The sequence below is a fragment of the Brassica rapa genome, chromosome A03, assembly GCF_000309985.2.
Source record: "Brassica rapa cultivar Chiifu-401-42 chromosome A03, CAAS_Brap_v3.01, whole genome shotgun sequence".
NCBI lineage: Eukaryota > Viridiplantae > Streptophyta > Magnoliopsida > Brassicales > Brassicaceae > Brassica > Brassica rapa.
The window spans coordinates 21493931-21513924 of record NC_024797.2 but is presented as its reverse complement, the minus strand read 5'-3'; the positions used below and the strand labels follow the sequence as shown (position 1 = coordinate 21513924).

The 19994-nt window shown below is 32.7% G+C and overlaps 3 protein-coding genes across 4 annotated transcripts; all 3 read right to left on the bottom strand.

The window, feature by feature from the left end:
- Window positions 1–1595: 1595 nt before the first annotated feature.
- Window positions 1596–5316, bottom strand: LOC103860422 (polyadenylate-binding protein 2). Of its 2 annotated transcripts, none has more exons than XM_009138025.3 (8): window positions 4683–5316; window positions 3486–4270; window positions 3350–3427; window positions 3182–3271; window positions 2705–2842; window positions 2345–2485; window positions 2106–2261; window positions 1596–2035 (listed from the first exon to the last, which is right to left on the bottom strand). In XM_009138025.3, the coding sequence occupies exons 1-8, from the start codon at window positions 4918–4920 to the stop codon at window positions 1817–1819; spliced, it is 1845 nt and encodes a 614-aa protein (XP_009136273.1). In that variant the 5' UTR covers window positions 4921–5316; the 3' UTR covers window positions 1596–1816. The 2 variants fall into 2 exon arrangements, with proteins under 2 accessions (XP_009136273.1, XP_009136272.1); XM_009138024.3 differs by having other exon boundaries at window positions 2106–2267; window positions 4683–5314.
- A 4124-nt stretch (window positions 5317–9440) lies between these two features.
- On the bottom strand, window positions 9441–10729 carry LOC103861099 (defensin-like protein 287). Its single transcript, XM_009138807.3, has 2 exons — window positions 9865–10729; window positions 9441–9744 (listed from the first exon to the last, which is right to left on the bottom strand). The coding sequence occupies exons 1-2, from the start codon at window positions 9923–9925 to the stop codon at window positions 9557–9559; spliced, it is 249 nt and encodes an 82-aa protein (XP_009137055.1). The 5' UTR covers window positions 9926–10729; the 3' UTR covers window positions 9441–9556.
- A 681-nt stretch (window positions 10730–11410) lies between these two features.
- On the bottom strand, window positions 11411–19864 carry LOC103860421 (UDP-glycosyltransferase 73B5). The gene is made up of 2 exons (XM_009138023.3): window positions 14046–19864; window positions 11411–13834 (listed from the first exon to the last, which is right to left on the bottom strand). Exons 1-2 carry the CDS (start codon window positions 15034–15036, stop codon window positions 13371–13373), a joined length of 1455 nt encoding a protein of 484 aa, XP_009136271.1. The 5' UTR covers window positions 15037–19864; the 3' UTR covers window positions 11411–13370.
- Between the last annotated feature and the right edge of the window lie 130 nt (window positions 19865–19994).

The following is a 19994-nucleotide window of genomic DNA, read 5'->3' as shown; positions in this document are numbered from 1 at the left end:
ACTATATTTTGATAAATTTTAATGGTAATTGTTTTAAAAATTATTATTTTAAAACAATGTATTGCTTATTTTATAAAAAAACTAAAAATACAAAAAAAATCAAAATCTAAAAACCAAAAACCAAAACTAAAAGCTGAAAATCAAAAACCAAAATCAAAAAATTAAAAACCAAAAACCAAAATCTAAAACTAAAATCTAAAAACCAAAAACTAAAACCAGAAACTGATGGAAACAATCATCACCTAAATCAAACCAGTTTTTATTGCTTTTCAAGTGTTTTTTTATATGTTTTTTGTTTGTTTACGTTCTCATTGTTTTTTTATTTCAGTTGTTTTGCAATTTATTTAGTCATTTTTCACTTTTTTTTAAGTTTTAGTTAACAAATAATTTTTAAATACCGTATATACTATACTTTTTGTTTCAAATATAATTTCTTCTAAAAATGAAAACAGCTTAATAGTTTATGTTACAAATACTTTTAAATTAGTATTAATAAATTGTATTTTAATTTAATTAATTTAAATTATGACCCGGTATAAATATTTTCTGGCTCCGCTACTGCATATCAGTGTATGATATAGAGAATCCTGTTGTTTTCTAAAGTGTAGAGACGTCGTCGAGATTGAGAGGTGTAGAGAGGACGATTTTCTGGTGTAAATACAAGTTTGGGAGAGATGGTGGTGCAGTCGTAGCAGATCGTCCTTTTCTTTAACCAATTTTTAATATTAATTTTTGGTCTTTCCAAATAATTTCCAAATAACAGGTATATAAGTGGAGTTTTGTTACACGAAGGTTCTAACTAAAATTGATAAAAATTTAGCTTCAAATCCTATTCATAATATTTTTTTTTTAGAATGATTTGTCTTTGAATAACAGCGGGTTTGATTTAACTTTAATAAATTGATAATATAACAGTGGATTGCAAGTGATTTGTAGTGATTTTAGATAAATGTCATGTTCAATAACACAAGATTTGAGAAAAAAATTAGAAATCCTTAATTGAATAACATGGAGTTTTAAAATAAAACCAAAACACTCTAAAATCCACAATTCAATACACCCTTAGTTTCTTTTTTTTCTAACTTCTTCAGTGAATTAGGTGATCAAATCAAGTAACATCCTCTGTCTTCTCTCTTGTTCAATATTTAAGGCGTTCGTTATTTATTGTTTCTTCAATTCTCAATATCTCTCTTGATGATGTGATTCAGATACTTGGTGGGGCAGAATTGCATAAAGCCGTTATGTGATCTCCTGGTATATTCAGATTCAAGTATCATCTCATATTGTCTGGACGGGTTGGAGAACATTCTGAGGGCTGGAGAGGCAGAGAAGAAGAAACCAGGAGACGTGAACTGTTATTCCCAACTGATTGTTGATGCACAAGGTGAAGAAAAGATTAGCAACCTGCAACGACCATGAGTTCAGGGTTCTCAAGACATACTGCCCCCTCCTACCTGAAGACTGAAAGGTTTCAAACTCCAAAAGAATGATCTACTGAAGGTTTTCCAAACTCTAAAAGAATGACCAGAGAGTCTCTACCATTGTTCTTAGGGCTATTTGTGTTTTTGTTTTTGAACAAAATTGGCTTGAAATTGACAAAAGAAACAAACCAAAATTATCAAATCAAGTTTTCAAACAAATCATATTAAGTTTGAAGGGTGAGTGAGAAAGCACAAACCAAGTCAAAGAATCCTACAGAAAAAAAAAAAAAATAAAGAAAGAATTGTGAATGGAGAAGACAAATGCCACACTTAAAATATTTTGTAATTCTTTTCCAAATCCAACAGAAAGACAGAACATTTAAGAGACAAGGTTGTCAGTTGAGGTTCAAGGAGGAAAGCTGCTCGGCAGCACCACCAGCAGCAACACTTCTGAGAACGTCCATAGCCTCGGCTACTTTAGCCTTGAGAGCTTCAGGTGACTCCAAGAGGTGGAGCACTTCAGTCTGATCCATCTCCAAAAGCATCCCAGTCACTTTGGCTGCAGACTCTGCCTCTAGCTGCTCCACAAGCGGATACAGATTCTCACCCAGCATCTACACACATCACATCACAACATTTAAGATCCACATAAGATTTAGAAAACAAAAGAAGAAGTTTTATTACCGTTCTTTGGTGTTCAGGAGAAGCATTGGCAAGGGAAGTAGCCAAAGCTCCAATAGGAACATGCTGGGGCATCTCATATGGAAGCCTTCCAGGAACATCAGGGGGAGGACCACCACTCCCACGGCCTTGCGGATAGCGGAACATTCGTCCCCTTGGCTGCATCTAATTATTACCCACAGTTAAAAGATTTTCATGAAACTTCCTACCGAAAGATAACTACGACTGAGAAGTAATAGAACCTGGTGCTGCTGGATCCCTGCAGGGCGTCTCCCTCCAGGACGTTGCTGGCCCTGCTGAACCATTGGCATGAAGAAGTTGTGCATCGGTGCCCCACCAGGTCTCATTCCAGGAACAAGCTGCTGCTGGTAGCCAAACCCGGGCTGCCATGTACAATCACAGTTAACAACTCATCCAACAGTCTTGAGAAACATAGAGGAAAACGATTTGTAAACCAACATTTTTAGGAATGAGACAACAGGTACATTAGCTATATACGTTGCCACGCCTCACATCATCATTATAAGGGATGTATAAGATGCAAGACAGACTAATAGATTACAAGTGATTTAAATATGAAGCGCTAGGAAAAAAGATAATACCTGTTGAGGAATCATAGTAGGAGGTCCCTGACCATAGAACATTTGTTGTCCCATCCCGGGACCACCAGGAGGATACATCTGCATACGAGGTCCAACAGCTGGTGGCATCGCCATCGGTCTCATTTGCGAAAACTGAGCCTGTTGACATACGTTATTACATGTAACTTTGACGACCAGGAATACATAAAGTTCCAAACGCTATCATATAACAGTTTTAACTTTAAAGAGCATGCATGTGCTTTTCTTTGTTACTTTATTCACCATTTTAAAACAATAACAGGAAAAAAAATGTTTTATGAGGTTAAACATATTTTACTTTATTCACCATTTTAAAATTATAACAGGAAAAAAAAACTTCATAGCATTTTTGGAAAAATATGACAAATAAAAAGTACATGATAGATATGTCAGTTATACTTTATAGCATCAAATCTATAGTCAGCTGACTCGGATATAGATAGTTTTAAGAGGACAAACCTGGAGTCTGGCCCTTCTGTCCTCCTTTCTCTGAGCAACAGCAACATAGAGAGGTTTGTTTTCAATCATCTTACCACTCATCTCCGACATCTGTATAAATATTTCAACTGTTAGTAAGAAAAATCTCAAGAGTTAAGTCTTTACTCCGCACTCAGCAAGATGTCTTACAGCTTTGGTTGCTTCTTCAGGAGTGGAGAACGCTACAAAACCAGCGCCTCTGCTTATTCCATTAGTATCCCTCATCACCTGATATAGTTTTATATTAATATGCAAACAACTCAGAGAATGGAATAGTAGACCAGACCTTGGAAGATGTAACAGTGCCATAAGGTGCAAACATCTCCTTGAGTTTCTCTTCAGAGACACTCTCATCCAAATTCTTAACATACAAGTTACAGCTCTGAAACTTATCCGCAGCCTCCCTCAAACTCTCCTCATACCGAACCTTCAGCTCACTCTCTCTCTCAGACTTCTTCTGCGCTCTACCAACATACCACTCCTTATCACCACCAAACGTCTTCCCGTTAAGACCTTCCACAGCCTTAGCAGCATCCTCCGCATCCTCAAAGTTAACAAACCCAAACCCCTTTGACTTCCCATCCCCATCTCTCATCACCACAGCGCTCGTGATCTCCCCAAACTCGCCGAAAGCGCTCTTCAAATCATCCTCCGTGGTGGACTCAGCGAGATTCTTCACGTACACGTTGGTGAATTTGGTCACGTTAGCGGCGGTGTTGGAGTCTCTCTCTTGCCTCCTGAGGAAAGGTCCGACGTAGACTTGCTTGTCGTTCAGCAGCATGCCGTTTAATTCGGACGTAGCTCTCTGAGCAGACTCCTCGGTTTCGTATTGAACGAAGCCGTAGCCTTTTGATTGGCCTGATGAATCGAGAGCTACCTTGCAGGAGATGATGTTCCCGAAGGCGGAGAAGGTGTCGTGCAAGGCTTTGTGGTCTATGGACTTGTCTAGATTCTTGATGAATATGTTTCCTGCGCCACTTCGGCGAACGCTAGGGTCACGGTGAGAGTGCATGACCCTGACGGGTTTGCCATTAATTGGTATGTAGTTCAGTTCCTGGATGGCTCTTGCAGCTGCCACACAGAAACACACACAAAAGATAAAAGTCACAAAACAATTTATATCAAGGTTTATTAGTCTTTTAGCAAAAGAGCAAAAGTACGACAAACCGAAGTTTTTTTTTTTTTTTGACAAACCGAAGTTTTAGTACAGATTAATAACTAACATTGTTCAAAAAGGTACAGTCTTTAGTGATGCGATTTCTTTTTTAAGACAGAACACTTTCTTAACAACCAAACCACTTTTGTCTGAATGAATTTAAAAAAAAAAACATTTTCTGAAAAAGATTAACAAATTCTTATAGAAAAAAAAATAAGAAAACACTTTTCATTCTTTTCAGACATGTAGTTTCAAAACTCCTGATTGCAAATAGATTGCATTAACTAATCCTAATCAAAAACCTCTAATCAAGAGAGAAGGTCTAACCATCTTGGGGAGTGGTGAAGTTGACATAACCATATCCGAGGGATCTCCGAGTAGCCAAGTCTCTACAGACACGAACCGACACAACTTGACCCATCTGGCTAAACGCATCGAAAAGCTGCGAGTCCGTAACACTCGCATCCAGATCTCCGACGTAAAGCGACGTCGTACCGAACTGAGCGCCCGCTGCAACCGAACCAACCGGCGGAACAGAGCCGTTTTGAGTTTGACTTTGAGCCATTTTCTTCTTTTTTTTTGGTTTTTGAAACTTTTTTCTTCTTTTTTGGGGGTTTTATTTCTTTGTGCTCTTCTCTCCCCTCTCGTTTATTACAGAGCAATCAAGATAGAAAGGAAAGAAACAAAGGCAATCAGAGAGAAACAACTGATGCGGAAAGAGATAAAACGAAGCAGAGGGAATTCTTCTTTATGGGTTTTTATGAATTGAGGAAGAGAGGGGAGACGAAAAGGGTAAGGGTAAAAGCAGTTGCCGGCGGCGAAGCCTGCGGCGGCGCGTGCGATATCGAAGATAGTTTTTTTTTTGGAGAGATTTGGGGAAATGAAGACAACTGCGAAGAGGAAAGAGAGACGCCACTGTTCCGCTTTTATTTGTATTTTTTTTTCTGCGTGTGGGAAACATAACCGAACCATAGAAATGTCCGAAGAGGTGCGAGAAAATTATCCACCGTTGGATCGGTTATGAAATAGACGTTAAGATTTTACAGTTGGTAATTCTCTGATGAACTATGGACTTGAGTTTTTTTTGGTGGGATTATTGATTACTCAATTTTAATAGGTTTAGTTTTCTTAATACAACTTAATACGATTAAAATAATATTTTTAATAAACTTAAGAAGATTTAAAAAGTTAGCTTTGCATTATAAAAACTTCAGCTCAAAGCAATACAAAGCGTAAAACAGTTATTTTTTTACAGCAAAAAATTTACAAACTCGCGTAAAACAGTTTTTTGTTTGAATTAATTTAACATTTAAAAAAAAATTAGAATAATATTTTAAAAATAAAATTTTATTTATTCAACAATTCTAAATTATTTGTTAAAAATTATGTTGATCTACTTTTAAAGTTAATTTTAGCGGTTTAAATAAGAATTGTGTTAAATTATAAATACATAAATCCATATAATATTTACAAATTTATAAATTATAACTGAAATCCAAGTGTTAAAATTTACAAATCCGTAAACTTTATATATTTTAAGTCTTTTAATATGTAAAATACAAATAACATTTTTAAAATATAATCTTTAACTTTTTTTAAAAAAAAAGTTATTAACTAGTGGTTTGCTGTGATTTTATTTGGTTTTAAAGTGTTGTATTATATGAAATGTGTTTGGCTTGTGTGTCCCTCGACGTGTAGTGGTTTTGCATTGGGTTAGAAGTTGGACTTCTAATTGTTGTGTCTGCAATATACGTATTTTGTGGGTGGAAAAACATGTGGCGGGGTGCTTGTACGGCGTAAGGAAATTAGTTATTTTTGCAACCATTAGACAGGGGCAGTAAGACAATGGTGGTCGGATGGTTAATTAGGGGTGAAAATAGCCGAGCTATATTTGCGTCTTTTATATGTAGATTGGGGTGTCTTCTTTGTCAAACAAGTGTGGGATACAAAGTATGTGGAGTAAGTTGGAAGTATGGTCTCAAGTTTATGGTTAGTTTTTTTTGTGCAATTTTCTTAGATAGTTTTTTTTAAATTGTCATAAAATAGCATTTAAAAAAGAAAATGACCAAATAGTCCTTTTTATTTTAAAATTTTTATTTTTTTTTATTTTTTTTTAAATTTGAAATTATACCCTCAAAACTTCATCCCTTAATTCTAAATCCTAAGTTTAGATTAGTTAATTATGTGATATAAATGTATTTTTATCCTTTAATAAAATTTTTTTTGATAATTTTCTTCATTGATGACTATTTATGTGACAAAAACTTAAAAATAAAATTTTTTCGAGTTTTGTTTATTGTATGTGAGATGTTTAATTTGTGGGTTGTGGGTTGCTAAGGTCTCTACTCTCTATTGATCGTAATGGGCTTGTAACTCATAAGTTTGTGTTTTAAATGGAACGTTTATATGTTAAAACATTTAAGGTGTTACGGAGTCGTAGCTGTTCGAGCTAGTTTTGTGTGATGTCCTCTGGTGCAGTTTATAAGGATTTGTCCCAGAGATGAAGTGACATGTAGTTAATTGGATGTACATAAACAATGGTTTCTAGGATGTCAGGGTTGCTAATGCTGCTGGGGAAGGGGTGGTTTAGAGGCTTGACCAAGCCCGGAGGAGCTTAGGGACGTATGTGTGATTTAGTGTGGATGTATAACTCTCGTGATGTTATTGTGGGGTCTCTTTTCTGTATGTGTATAAGTTGTTCTTTGATTTACAATGAATGTTAAAAATTGGCGGAAAATTTCAGAAGTTGAAGTTGTTTCACGCCAGTCTTGCGTCAAGCCTAATGAAATACTAGGAGTTTTCCTGCGCCATGCGCAGAAATAGTAATTTTAACATAACATTTTTTATTTCAAAAAAAAAATTTTGATTTATATTTCAACATTATTAATTTATATTTCAACTTCAATAGTTATAAAAAATCATAAACATATTTTTGTAATCTTATTTCTTTTGATTTGGTATAAATATTTAAATTTTATTTTATTTAAATTTTAATAAAGATAAAATTAGATTTTATAAAAATAGTTTTAATTATATTAGTGTGTTTAATGATTATTTATTTTAAATATATATAAATATATTCCCATCTAATTTTAAATATATACATATATATATTTACATATAAATATAAATTCTAATAAATTTTAAATTCTGTTTGTTTTAGTTAAACTGATAAATCTTTTTGTTAATTTAAATGATGAAGATGAACAAATAAATTTAAATAATGTTTAAATATTTAACTATCAATTTTTTTTGGATTAGTGTTACTTTATTTAGTTTATTTTTATTAATATGAGATACATATATACGTATATATTATTATTTTAATTGGGATATATGAATGACTAATATATTTAATAGTTTACCATAAATAAATATTTATATGGAAAATTGACATTAATGATGATATATGAGTTATTTTTGTTACCATATTTAAAATCTCTGCAAAAAAATTTAAATTTTTATAAGGAAATTTTACATCTCACAATTAATATGATGCCATGTCACTATTTTTTAAAACCATGTCATCAATTATAAGTGCCATGTCATCTTTTTTTCAGCGAGAATGATTGTAGTGACGACATGTGTATAAATCACTTCGCAAATATAGTTTAGGGGATTCTTGTTAGATCCCTAATTTTTTTGAAATTTTTTATATGTAAATAGGTTTCTAAATTTATAAAAAAAAAATTTAAACCCCCAAATTTTTAAAATTTTTACTAAGTGGTCTAGAGCCTACAAACTCTCAGGACCAGTCATGTTCACGCAGGATAGTCTATCTCAGATGAACCATATGATTCACTCAAAAATTAGAGTTACGGTTTAATCTAACATATCAAGCAAGTAATCAATAAAATAATCAATTTGATGTGATTTAAAAGCGAAAATGTGTTTATTATTGATCCGGGATGACGATACAAAAAAGGTAATGGGTCCGATTGGTAATGGCTGTAGCTTTAAATATTTTGCTGTAGAAAAAAATCTGTAGACTTTTTGCTGTGGCTTTAGATTTTATTGCTGTAGAATTTTATTGAAGCACTAAAAAATTGCTTTGGATATTTGGCTCTGCAGAGCACTTGTACAGCTGTAGGATATTTTAAGAGCTGTGGTTTCAAAAAAAAATTTAAAGCTTGATTGCTCTGAATTTGGTGCTGTGGAAATAAATAGGCTGTGGACAGCACCTACAGCAACTACCAATCACCCCCAGAAAGTATCTGCTTATAAGCAAGTGTGGGTACAATATAGCATCGATGTATGACAGTATGAGAGCTTAGATTCTTTTCTCTTTTCTCTTTTGCTTTTTTATTATTATTACTCCTCTGTTTTTATTAGATGACGCTATGCACAAAAATTATGAAAGTATTTTTAAAATATTTTCTTTATAAAATATTACTCCCTCCATTTTATTAAGATATAAGTTTTAAGAAAAAAAAATTGTTTCACAGAAATATATTTTTTTATGTTTTCTATAAAAAAATTATAAATTTCAATAAAATGATTAGATTTACTGAAAAACTATTGGTTAAAAAACATTGGAATTTGATAATTTAAAAAAACAATGCACGATTAATGTGTCTTCTTAATATGTGTGAAAAAAACAATACATAAAATCTTTAAGAAACAAATAGAGTATTAGATATTAACATAACCACAATTTAACCAGAAATATAACAATCTGCATAATATTAAGAATCATATAATATAAAAGTTATTTAATTTAATATAGAAAACTAAAAACGTCATCTAATTAGAAATATTTTTTTTAGCATACCCTAATAGAGGGAGTTTTATTTTTTTGTTGACACATGTAAAAAGTCCATAGGACATCTAGTTGGGTGGTATTTAGTTTACAAACCAAACAATTTAAACATTTTGCAAAAAGTAAAAGTCCATATAAAAAAAGTAGATAAGGCTAACTCAAAAATACGCCATGTATTATACAGTGTAGCCAGCCGGAAATGCAACGAACGGTGCCAGAGATTTACAAATTCCTTAGAACCACCGTCAATCTAAACTTAAAAAATCACCATGCTTCTTCTACATGTAAATATCGGATAAGCCTCTTTCTCTTTAAATGATATCTAATAGAGAAAAAATATAAATAAATAACCTCAATTTAGACCAAAATTATTCTTTTATTTTAAATTACTATTTTGCATTACGAATAAAATGATAGTTTACATAGGAAATTAATTAGTTAATCAAGATCCTAATGAAGAAACTGTTGGATTCGCGATTTCTTCTTTGAAACCATGACATCTACATTTTCCATTATCGCATCGGCAATCAACACAAGCCTGGCAAGCAATGTTTGTTAAGCATTCTGATTTCTGTTTGCATTTGAATGAGATTATGATTTCTTTCTTACCCTCCACCACAAAATGTGAAAATTTATAAAGAAAATTTAATTTGAGGAAAATTTATGTGAGATTATGAAGAAAATTTATATTAATAATTTATTGTAGCGGACAATGAGTAAAATTTAATTTGAGGAAAAGAAACCCAATACAAGATGCAGTAAAAACAATTGCTGCCAAGAATACTGCAATAGTTACGCGAGGACTGTTCATATTTTCTGAGTTGTGAAATAATTTCTTGTGTAGTTTGTTCAAAACGGTGTTAGTGAGGATGATTTTGGTTTAATGATGTACACCACAATTGTAGGGGGTATAAATACGAGCATGATGGGTCAAAAAGTTACTTTGTTGCCTAAAATGTTTTAATTGTTTTGACTTTTTAAAAATAGTAAATATAATTAATAGTATGTTATAAAATTAAAAATATCTTAAATTTGGTAATATTTTAGAGAATAAGTGCAAGCAACAAATTAAATCATTACTCATATGACATATTCTTGACTTCAAATTAACAGGATAGTATCTAATATTTAACGAAAATAATCATTAAATGCAGCGAAGATCTAGACTTTAGTAGAGAAGATTGCATAAGTTAAAACAAAAAGAAGGACCAAATTAATTAGATACTCCTTTTTACTGCAGATCTTTATTTTATTTTTATTAAAAATATTTAATATTATAGAAAATAAATTACACTTAGCAAAGAACCAACTTTAAATGAATCTAATTTTACAGGACACAAATGCTATATAGATAGAATCTTGGGAAATTACCACATATACCATATTTATAATACTATTTTTTATGTTTACATTAGCCAATTTTATCCTCATCTTTAGTGAAATATAAAAAGATATTTATATTTCTAGAGTTAACTAATTTAGACTTATGATTTAGACTTGAGAGGTAAAGTAGAGTTATTAGAATGTAAAATACAGAATTTTAATGAATATATAAATAAATACTTAAAAATATAAAAAAATGAAAAAATAGTTTCAAACATAATTATTGATTTAAAAAAAAACAAATTAGAAAAAAAAAATTATAAAACAGTTCGAATTTGAAAAAGGTAGAATTCAGAAACATAAAAAAAATAATATTTTTTTATTTAAATAATTATTTATTATATATATAGAGAACAAAAGTATAAAAATCTTTTACACTTAATGAATAATATATTTTTAAAGATATCCCTTTAGTAGGTGATAAAGATGAATAATGATATCATAAAAGTACTAACATGAAATTAGAATCTTGGAAAAAATTAGCTTTGGTTTCATAGCAACACGGAGCAATCTGTAACAAGACTATTAATTTACGTATGTGGCTCTATGATGGAAGCATAAAACTTCTACGATTCCACAAACAAGATATTGATGCGGCCAAGGAGTGGGTCAAAGGCTGGTACAGTCTAGCCAAATGAGCTGGCTGGTTGAGGATCGTAAGTCGGACAATGGATGGTGATATGAGATTGAATCTCTCTATCAGTGGTTTCGATTGAGTATCTCAATTAGTGGTGGACAATGCCTGCTTCAGTCACAAACAATTCTAATGTTTAAAAGTAGTCAACTGACTGTTGGAGATGGATTTACATCCTTCTCAAGGTCCATTAGACTGTTGGAGATAGATTTACATCCTCCTCAAGGCCCATTAGACATTGAACTAGGCCCGTATTGCTAGGAAACCCTAGACTTCATCTTTGTATAAATAGAGATACACATCTCTTGATGAAAAAGGTTTTTCTTCCTCATTTTTAGACTTAACACTTCTTACAAAGAGTTTATGGATTCTTAGACTTATTTACACTTGTAATCATACATGTAAAACAATCTTTGATCTATAAATTCTTTTTGATGTTGATTTCTCATTTGATTCTTTAAGATTTCTTCTAAACCTCAAGAATCTAATCTTTTATTTTTAGATTCTTTTATTGTATTGATTCAACAAACATTTCAGCATCAAACACCATTTTATCATGACATGAAGTTATTTTGTTGTTCATGTATATGCATCAAACATATCTATTGATGGAGTTATGGGAATATCTAAAAATCGTCATGCTTCTACTCCCTTACAACAAAACCTTGGATTATGATGAGCACTATGGCTATGTGAACCTATCAATCTCAGTGGCAAGCATAAGGGAGTAGTTGACAAAAAGAAAGAAAAAAAAGCATAAGGGAGTTTCAAGAAGTATTGTCGAGCTATGCATTGCTGGATCTACCGTATATTCACTTGGTAAAACCATCAAGGAAACAGACTTTCCCTTCTTCTTTTCAGCTTTTTCAGCTTGAAGAGATACTATTCACCAAGTCGGACATCCTCCTTGTACTGAACCAACCTCTCCTTTAGCTTCCTCTTCAGTTGATACTGGCTTTGAAGAATCCCAAATATGATCCTAGGGAATGCCAACCCTCGTGTGTCTTCTTTCAACCTTCCATTTGGAGTAGACTAAGATTCAAAACTTGGTGGAAGGTCATCTCTCCCACATCAACTCAAATTCCATGATACATCTTGTAGGTCAGTCGAACCCTCTCAACGGATACATGATTCTTGTGAGAGGAAGAGAGCCAGTTGTATGCAGCATTGGTGACCAGAGCAGCTTTGCACAGAGATAGAGACCAAGTTGTCAAGCTCTTCATACTCAGAGTTCCCTCTGTTAGAAAGTCTGCTAGATCATCATGGAGAGTACATCAAGCATTTCATCATCCTTTATTTCTTCATCTTTCAAGGGATGCAGATTCAAATAGGCATTTTTTACATCAGGAGAGAAGTCAAACGCAAATTGACAATCTCTATTTTTTACGCAGGATCTCACTTGTTGTACAATCGAAACGGGTGACCGCTCTGACCAAATGTAAATGCAAGAACTATAGCACAAAGTGTAACACACAATACAAAGTATCTCTCTACAAAGATATGTGTATATATTATATCTCTTTTAAAATGAACTTACAGTTTTAACCTCAACAAGACCGAGACAGTCTTGACTCGTTCCTTTAGCCTCACACGTCCTAAGATTGAATACAAAACTTTAGAACATCACTCATTAACCCTTTGTGCTTTTCACTCACCTTATAAGTTATGAAAATTCACACTTATGCTAAGAATACAACTCAAGTGATAACTCTAATACACAAGTCGAGCAAGACTACTTATACTTGGTAGCCAAACAGCTAACCTACCCTCTTAAGAGATATTCTCCAAATCTCCAAATATGACAAGTTTCCTAAAACTCTACAAAGTCTTTATGAAAATTCCAAAAGGAGATATTCCTTCTCTAAAATAAAATTTCAGCTGCTTGTTTTCCAAAATTTGATTTCCAAGTCTTCAGCTCTGCTACATTTCGATTATTCTACTTGCACACTCGTTGTAGCAGATAATGCCTACATCAAACTGGTTCACCTGATCTTTGCATCTTCAGGTTATGTATGAAATTTGAAGCATGAAGTGATGATCGGAAGCAGAAAGCAGGAAATATGTTGTACGGATAACGAGAATTTTGATCTCAAAGCAGATACATAAATGTACCAAATACATTCCATCAACTTTATACGACTGACTTAGGGGGTCGTAGCTAAAGCTAACCAAGTAAAAAAAATCCATCTCACAGCATAAAACATGTTAAAAAGAAACATGAAATATGTTCAGTTTTCTTCTACTTTCTACCGTTCACCTCTTCCATGAACTTGTTCAAATCATTATAAGAAGACCCTCCTTCCTCAACAGCTGCTTTGGCCATTTCGCCTAGCTTCTTAGCCCGTTTCCGCCTTTCCTCTGCCTCTTCCCCAACTATCACTTCTCTCACTGCCTTCTCCACTTCCTCTCTACTAATCAACTTTCCCCTTTTCACCAACTCTGTAGCCCCTACATTCACTCCTGTTTTCAACACCTTTGTCAATAGCTTCTCGTTGTAAAACTGTTCTGCGCCCATCGGCCAAGTCACCATAGGTAACCCCGCAGCAATGCCCTCCATAACCGAGTTCCATCCACAGTGCGTCACAAATCCTCCAACCGCTTTGTGGTCAAGTATCAGCACCTGCGGGGCCCACCCACATATGATCAGCCCTTTCCCTTTTGTTCTCTCCTCAAACCCTTCAGGCAACCACTCCTCATTTTCACCTATCCACCAACCACACCAACACCAAAAATTAAATTTGTTACGTTAATTGATTCCAGACTCTCAAAAACATTAGCCAATTTACTCATTGCCATGGTATCAGATCATATATATTATAGAAATACGGAAAAATACATAAATATTAATTTTTAGCATGATATCTTGATAAAACCATATGATGATATAAGAGCTAAAGTGGAACTCATTTTTTACCTTGGTTTTCGTTTTTCCTAACCACCCAAATGAAATTTTGACCAGAGCCTTCAAGACCGGCGGCGATCTCTAACAGCTGCTCGTTGGTGAAGCTAGTTCCGCTGCCAAATGACACGTAAACCACTGAACCAGTTGCCTTAGACTCGAGCCATTTCAGGCATTCCTTCTCATCAACGTTTGCTATTTTCCCTCTCCCAGCTTTCTCCGCAAGATCTACGTTGCAGAGCGAAAGCGGACCGATGTGCCAAGCTCTTTTCGCAACGAAATCACGGTAAAAGTCGGCATAAGTAGATTCCACCTCGTAGAAGCTATTCACCAAAACACCAAAGCTAATGGACTCCGATTCTCTGACCTCTTTCATAAACTTTCCCCTTGGAGTTTCGTCGTTGCTAACATTAGCTTGCTGCGATGTCATAACTATGTCCCCGGGGAGACCAGTGATCACAAAAGGTGTAGACCTCGTAGCTACTTTCTTATGAGGCTTACGAATCCTCATGTTATAAGAGCAGCATAAGGAAAAGAACGATGTGCCGTGGAACACAAGTCTTGGCACACCGAACTTTTCCGCGGATTGCGTCGCCCATGGGAAGAACATATCGGCCACGAGACAGCTCGGTTTGGTTGTTTCAATGAAACTCTCTAGCTGCTGTTTCATGTACTTGGTAGAGAAAAGAAACTTTAAGGACAAGTCACCTGCGTTAGGTTTATGGTATGAGTTGATGAAGTCAACGTTCTCGCACCCTTCAGGCAAACCAAGCTCTACACAAGGGAAGTCGAAGATCTTGATTCCAATTTCGAGATCAGGGTTTTGATTGTTGAATGCTTCAGTTTGTTTCTCTAAAATCTTAGAGTTAATTGGGGTTGTGATGATGGTTGATTTGGCTCCTCTGCTGGTGAAAAGCTTGGCCATGTCTAGGGTTGGTATCATGTGGCCCTGAGCCATGAAGGGGAAAAAACAAATATGAATCGGCTCAGAGACTTCGCTGTTCATGTTTGGTTGCAGAAACAAGATCTTCGTTTTGCAGGATGACGCAGAACAGAAAACAGAAGAAAAATATAATATTTTGCAGTTCCAAGCAGAACAAACTGAGGATTTCTTATATACACACACGCATAAACGCAATGAATCTCATGTCTATGCAAACGTCATATTGTACTTTTGTGTTAGTTTTTTACTTTTTTCTATTATTCGTTCAGGTTGAGTCATCTTTGGTTGGCTATAAAATTGGGAATCTTGATTCTTGAAATATTTGTGTAATTTAAATGAAAATTCTGACGTCTCGCACTTTAGTAAGCGTCGACTAGTGCTTTGTGTTAGTACCAAATTATTTTAAAGGCTTGAAATTTTAACGATTCTCGAGGTCTAACTAAATATAAGACTGATTAGTAAAACATTAACTTGAGTAACCTATTCCAGAGAAAAGTACACTATTTTTATGATTCGAAAGTCTTAAACTAATTATAAATAATAGGACTGTTTGATGTTATTGTATGTTCACATGGTTATAGCTTTATTTGGTCTTAGTTTGGTTTTTGAGTTATGTTTGCATTGTTAGTCAACAAGGTCTCATGTTTTCTCCATCATTTTCAAAATAATCTTTCATCATATATATCCTGAATAAAAGTGTAGACAGTATGTTTCCGTCCAATACTATAACGAATTAGTTAAACCACCATATTTTGCCTAAAAAGCCAACTCAATTTTATCAATTTAACAAGTAAAAATAACTTCAATACTCAATGTTCAACTACTAATTAAAGAACAAGAACTTGGCAAGATAAAATAAATAATGATGGTTATTTAAAATGTTCAGATGTTGACAAGTATACCTCCCAAAAAATACAACGAATAAATAGATCGCTGACCATCGACATATCAGTGAGGATATCACGATCCACTCTTCTCCCGCCGGGGTTTTCATGGACACCAAAAAAGAAAATATCTACTTTGTCTAAGAAACCCGAATGGATGATTCTAAATTGATTTGTTAAGTTAACATCAGTCTTCAAACACTGGAGTAGAGGAGCCTCAATCAGAAGTTGTAGTACCAGTATATAGGTGAAGTCTCTTTAGCGTCCGAGAGCGCACTTTTAAACCCTTTGAACCTTTAACAGAGTACCGAAGGATCTTCAAATCTTCCAGAACAAAAGAGCCCGAAATAAGTTTCTCCAACGTGGCCTCATTGGGACAGCGAACAACTTCTAAATCCATGATCTTTAGGCAAGGTAAGGAAACAAACTCGGTATTAACCAATAAGACATTCTGGAGCCGTAAGTGTACCAACGTCTCACAGGTATATAAGCTCAGAGGTATCAGATCAAATGTGTAAGTGATTACAAAATAAATATCAAGATGCTGAATCCCTCTTGCGGTCACAAGATCAATCCATGGGGTGATAATCAAGTTATCACAAATTTTTAAACAGACTTTGGAGATCAAAGAGTCCCTGTGGTAATTGAAAAACCGGTCAGTGAAACTCACAAACTTACTGAAATTCTGGAAATGGCGGGATTTCAAGTCCAATCCAACAACACGTTGCCAAAGATTTCTCCATCTGGTGGACAATACACTTGTTCTCACAACATCTTTTGTAGAAAAAATGAGGGAAGACATATTCTTCATCTCAGTAACATTCTGATTCTTCTCTGTAACCCTAACCAATTAGAATTGTCGTAGTAATCAAATCGAACACCATGTATTTTTTTTTGGTAATCATGTTAAATAACACCATGCATTGTCATACGCATCTTCTTCGTTTTCACACAATAGGTCAGTATACTGGTCCAGTTTCTTTCAGATCTTTGCTAACTTTCTCCGTATGATTTTTATTCACTTTAAACTCTACACATAATTTAACATTTTCAACTTTTCAAATATCCAAAAGCCATGAAACTTCCTTTTATTTCCTACTTTCACATGTGGTGTATCAAGGTTTTGTTTGAGTAGATTTTGATTCGGCAAAAAAACTACCTCAGTTCCAACTCATGTTCAGAAAAATCAACTTTGTAATCAATACTATTAAAAGAGAAGGAGTTTTAATAAATCTACTTAAAAAGAGGTTGTTTGGACCCTTTCATTATTAACTTAACCTATTATATACAAGCAAATAAATCATAACTTAATCCTATATTCGTTCAAAAAAAACTTGACCCTATCATTTTTAATAACAACCCGCAGAATACCATGGCGTAGCAAACTGGACTACGTTTTCATTTATTTCAAAATACTACGTGTTTGTTTTGTTAGGTTTCCTTAGATTCAAATTTTATGAGGTCCACATGTTATTATCTAATGGATCATTTCCATTAACAAAATTATATTTTCTTCAAACTTTACGAACATATACCACACTGAATAGGAAAATATAATATATGATGGCCTTATATCATAATCTCATAGTTTTACAATTGGATTAGTGTATTTAGCGTAAATAGTTTTTGCATATAAGGTTTTATGGTATCAGACAACATCAAATATTTATATAAAAAATATTCTGTTAATCTTTTTAAAAACAACTATGTGTTTTATGCAAATTATGTTTGATTTTTTTTTTAAATTAAATATAGTTCGATTAAAATTTTAAAATAAAAAATATAAATTTTATATACAAATTTAAACATATATTATAGCACATGTTAAAAATTAAATATAATTAATATTTGTAGGTAAATAATTTTTATTTTAAAAATACATATACCCATTTGGTTCTCGGTTTGGTTTCAATTTTTTGATTCAAGAGATAAAACATCTGATCGGTTATTTATGAAATTCGGTTCAATTTTAGTTTTGTTTTTTTTCAGTTGATTCGTAGGTTTCGGATAAATGTTCTAAGACTTATATATTATCTCATATAGAAATTTATTAAAAAAAATTAAAACCAAAAATAAACCCGTGCTTGAAAAGCGCGGGTCAGAATCTAGTCTTCATTTATGACGAAAACAGTTGCAAACTTAAAAACCTAAGTCTGGTTCAAATTTGATATAGATCAGAATTCAATTTAATTCGGTTAAATTTTTGGCTTACGCTAACCCTATATTTTCGGTTAAGAGTCTGCCATCATATATAGAACAAATCTACTACCAAAGTGTATGGCAATCTAGTAATAAATATTTACCTCAAAAAAATAATTCTGAAATGGGCTAATTTGAAACATATGCCACTAAATAAGTACAACTACTAAAAATTAAAATCATTTATACAAATCTGTCAAAAAAATTATATTAACTTTGTCTATATAGAAATTAAATATTACCCAAAAATCTAACTAGCTCGAAAAAATTGCCAAATTTTAAAAATCTGCTCCCTCAGTTGGCTAACTGATCCAGATAAATCTGTTTTCAACAAAAGCGGGATTGTAAACTCTGTTGGAGCAAAAAAATATGTTGCTCACAGAAAGTCAGGCACACGCTTGTAAGTTGTGACAGATTTCCTTCTAAACACATGTTTAACAAATAGACTTAAATTATTATAGATATTTTATTGTTAAAAAAAAATCTGCCAACAATGATGTATCATTACATTTTGCTGACATTTTGTAATTCATTTTCTTGAAATAGTAAATTCTGTTTGAGAAAAAGATATGTTGTTCACACAAAAGTTTGGCACCACATTTTTGACAAAAAATTTCTAAACATGTTTAATAAATAGACTTCAATTACGACAGATATTTTATTGTTAAAATTGTGTTTCCAATAATGATGTGTCACAGCATTTTAATGGCTTTTTTGTAATTCATTTTTGTTATAACTATGAGAGTATTTTGGACCATAAAACTATATAATAATATTTACAGCATATAAATTATTCTAGTAATAATAAGTATGTGTCAATTTAGTAAAAATTCTTTAAAAATAGATTCTTTGTAGTTTTACTGTTCCTCTTTAGTAAAAATGGAAAAAAAAATAGTATCTTTTGTAAACAAAAATATTGTTATTCAGTTAATGTTCATGTGTTATCAAACTAAATAAAAATAATTATTGTTGCAACTTAAGTTTCCAGTTTAGTAAAGTTATACAATGAACCTTCCAAGTTTAATAATAAACTTAATCACGGTTGTCGAGTTCTCTTGTTTTACTGGTTAAGAGTTAAGTCTGGTTTTATTCATATGTAGTTTCTGCGAACTATTGATTGCCAAAATTTTAAAAGTTAACTTTTGTGCTACAAATATTACCAATGTTATGAAAATCGGTTTAAAAGATAAATCTGTTATAAAGTAAACGATTTAAAATATATATATATATATATTTCTAAAAAGCAGTTTAAACAACATCTACACACTAATTCTTTATAAAATGTCTAATGTCAACAATATCTAACGATTTTTAAACATTGAATAGTCTATTCATCATGGTACAGGATACTTCTGAAAACTATATATCATGAATATAGTGCAAGTACATTCATCATGAATATGTGTATTTTAGAGAAAAATAAATCATAGAACTATTTAGAAGATGGTTTTAGAACCAGAAAAATGATCTGCATTTACAGTTTATTTGGAAAATACATATATTCTCAAGGAGAATTTCACAGAAATGGCAAATTATCCATATCTCACGAACGCATAATACAAAGAGGAATAGACTAGTACGCGACGCTAGGCATTAGATGACTAATACCATTCATATGAATTCAAACTACCGATTTGGTTTGTTGAGTCGTAATAAAGTCTGTTTATATTGATCACAAAAAAAATACATCGTAGAGTTATTGTTATAAATTGTTCACTATAATGGAGCTATGAGAAACCACGTGAAACTATATACTCCCTCTGTTTTTAAAAGATGCATATTCTAGACTTTCCACATATATTAAGAAAACTCATTAATTATGCATTGTTTTTTGTGAATAACAATTTTTCATAAATTTTAGCCAATAGAAATTCAATAAACACCATTAATTTTTTTGAAACTTACAATTTTTCATAAAATCATACATTGAAAAGATAA

Bases quoted from the DNA above. Each gene is read 5' to 3' on its own strand.
- LOC103860422 (XM_009138024.3), bottom strand. From the start codon at position 4,920: ATGGCTCAAAGTCAAACTCAAAACGGCTCTGTTCCGCCGGTTGGTTCG. The intron at 2,843-3,181 runs GTTTGTCCTCTT...GTATGTCAACAG, and splicing joins ACAGAAGGGCCAGACTCCAG to GCTCAGTTTTCGCAAATGAG. The intron at 2,036-2,105 runs GTAATAAAACTT...TGATGTGTGTAG, and splicing joins CTCCTGAACACCAAAGAACG to ATGCTGGGTGAGAATCTGTA.
- LOC103860421 (XM_009138023.3), bottom strand. From the start codon at position 15,036: ATGAACAGCGAAGTCTCTGAGCCGATTCATATTTGTTTTTTCCCCTTC. The intron at 13,835-14,045 runs GTAAAAAATGAG...GTTGGTGGATAG, and splicing joins TAGGAAAAACGAAAACCAAG to GTGAAAATGAGGAGTGGTTG.
- LOC103861099 (XM_009138807.3), bottom strand. From the start codon at position 9,925: ATGAACAGTCCTCGCGTAACTATTGCAGTATTCTTGGCAGCAATTGTT. The intron at 9,745-9,864 runs GTATTGGGTTTC...TTCTTTATAAAT, and splicing joins AATTGTTTTTACTGCATCTT to TTTCACATTTTGTGGTGGAG.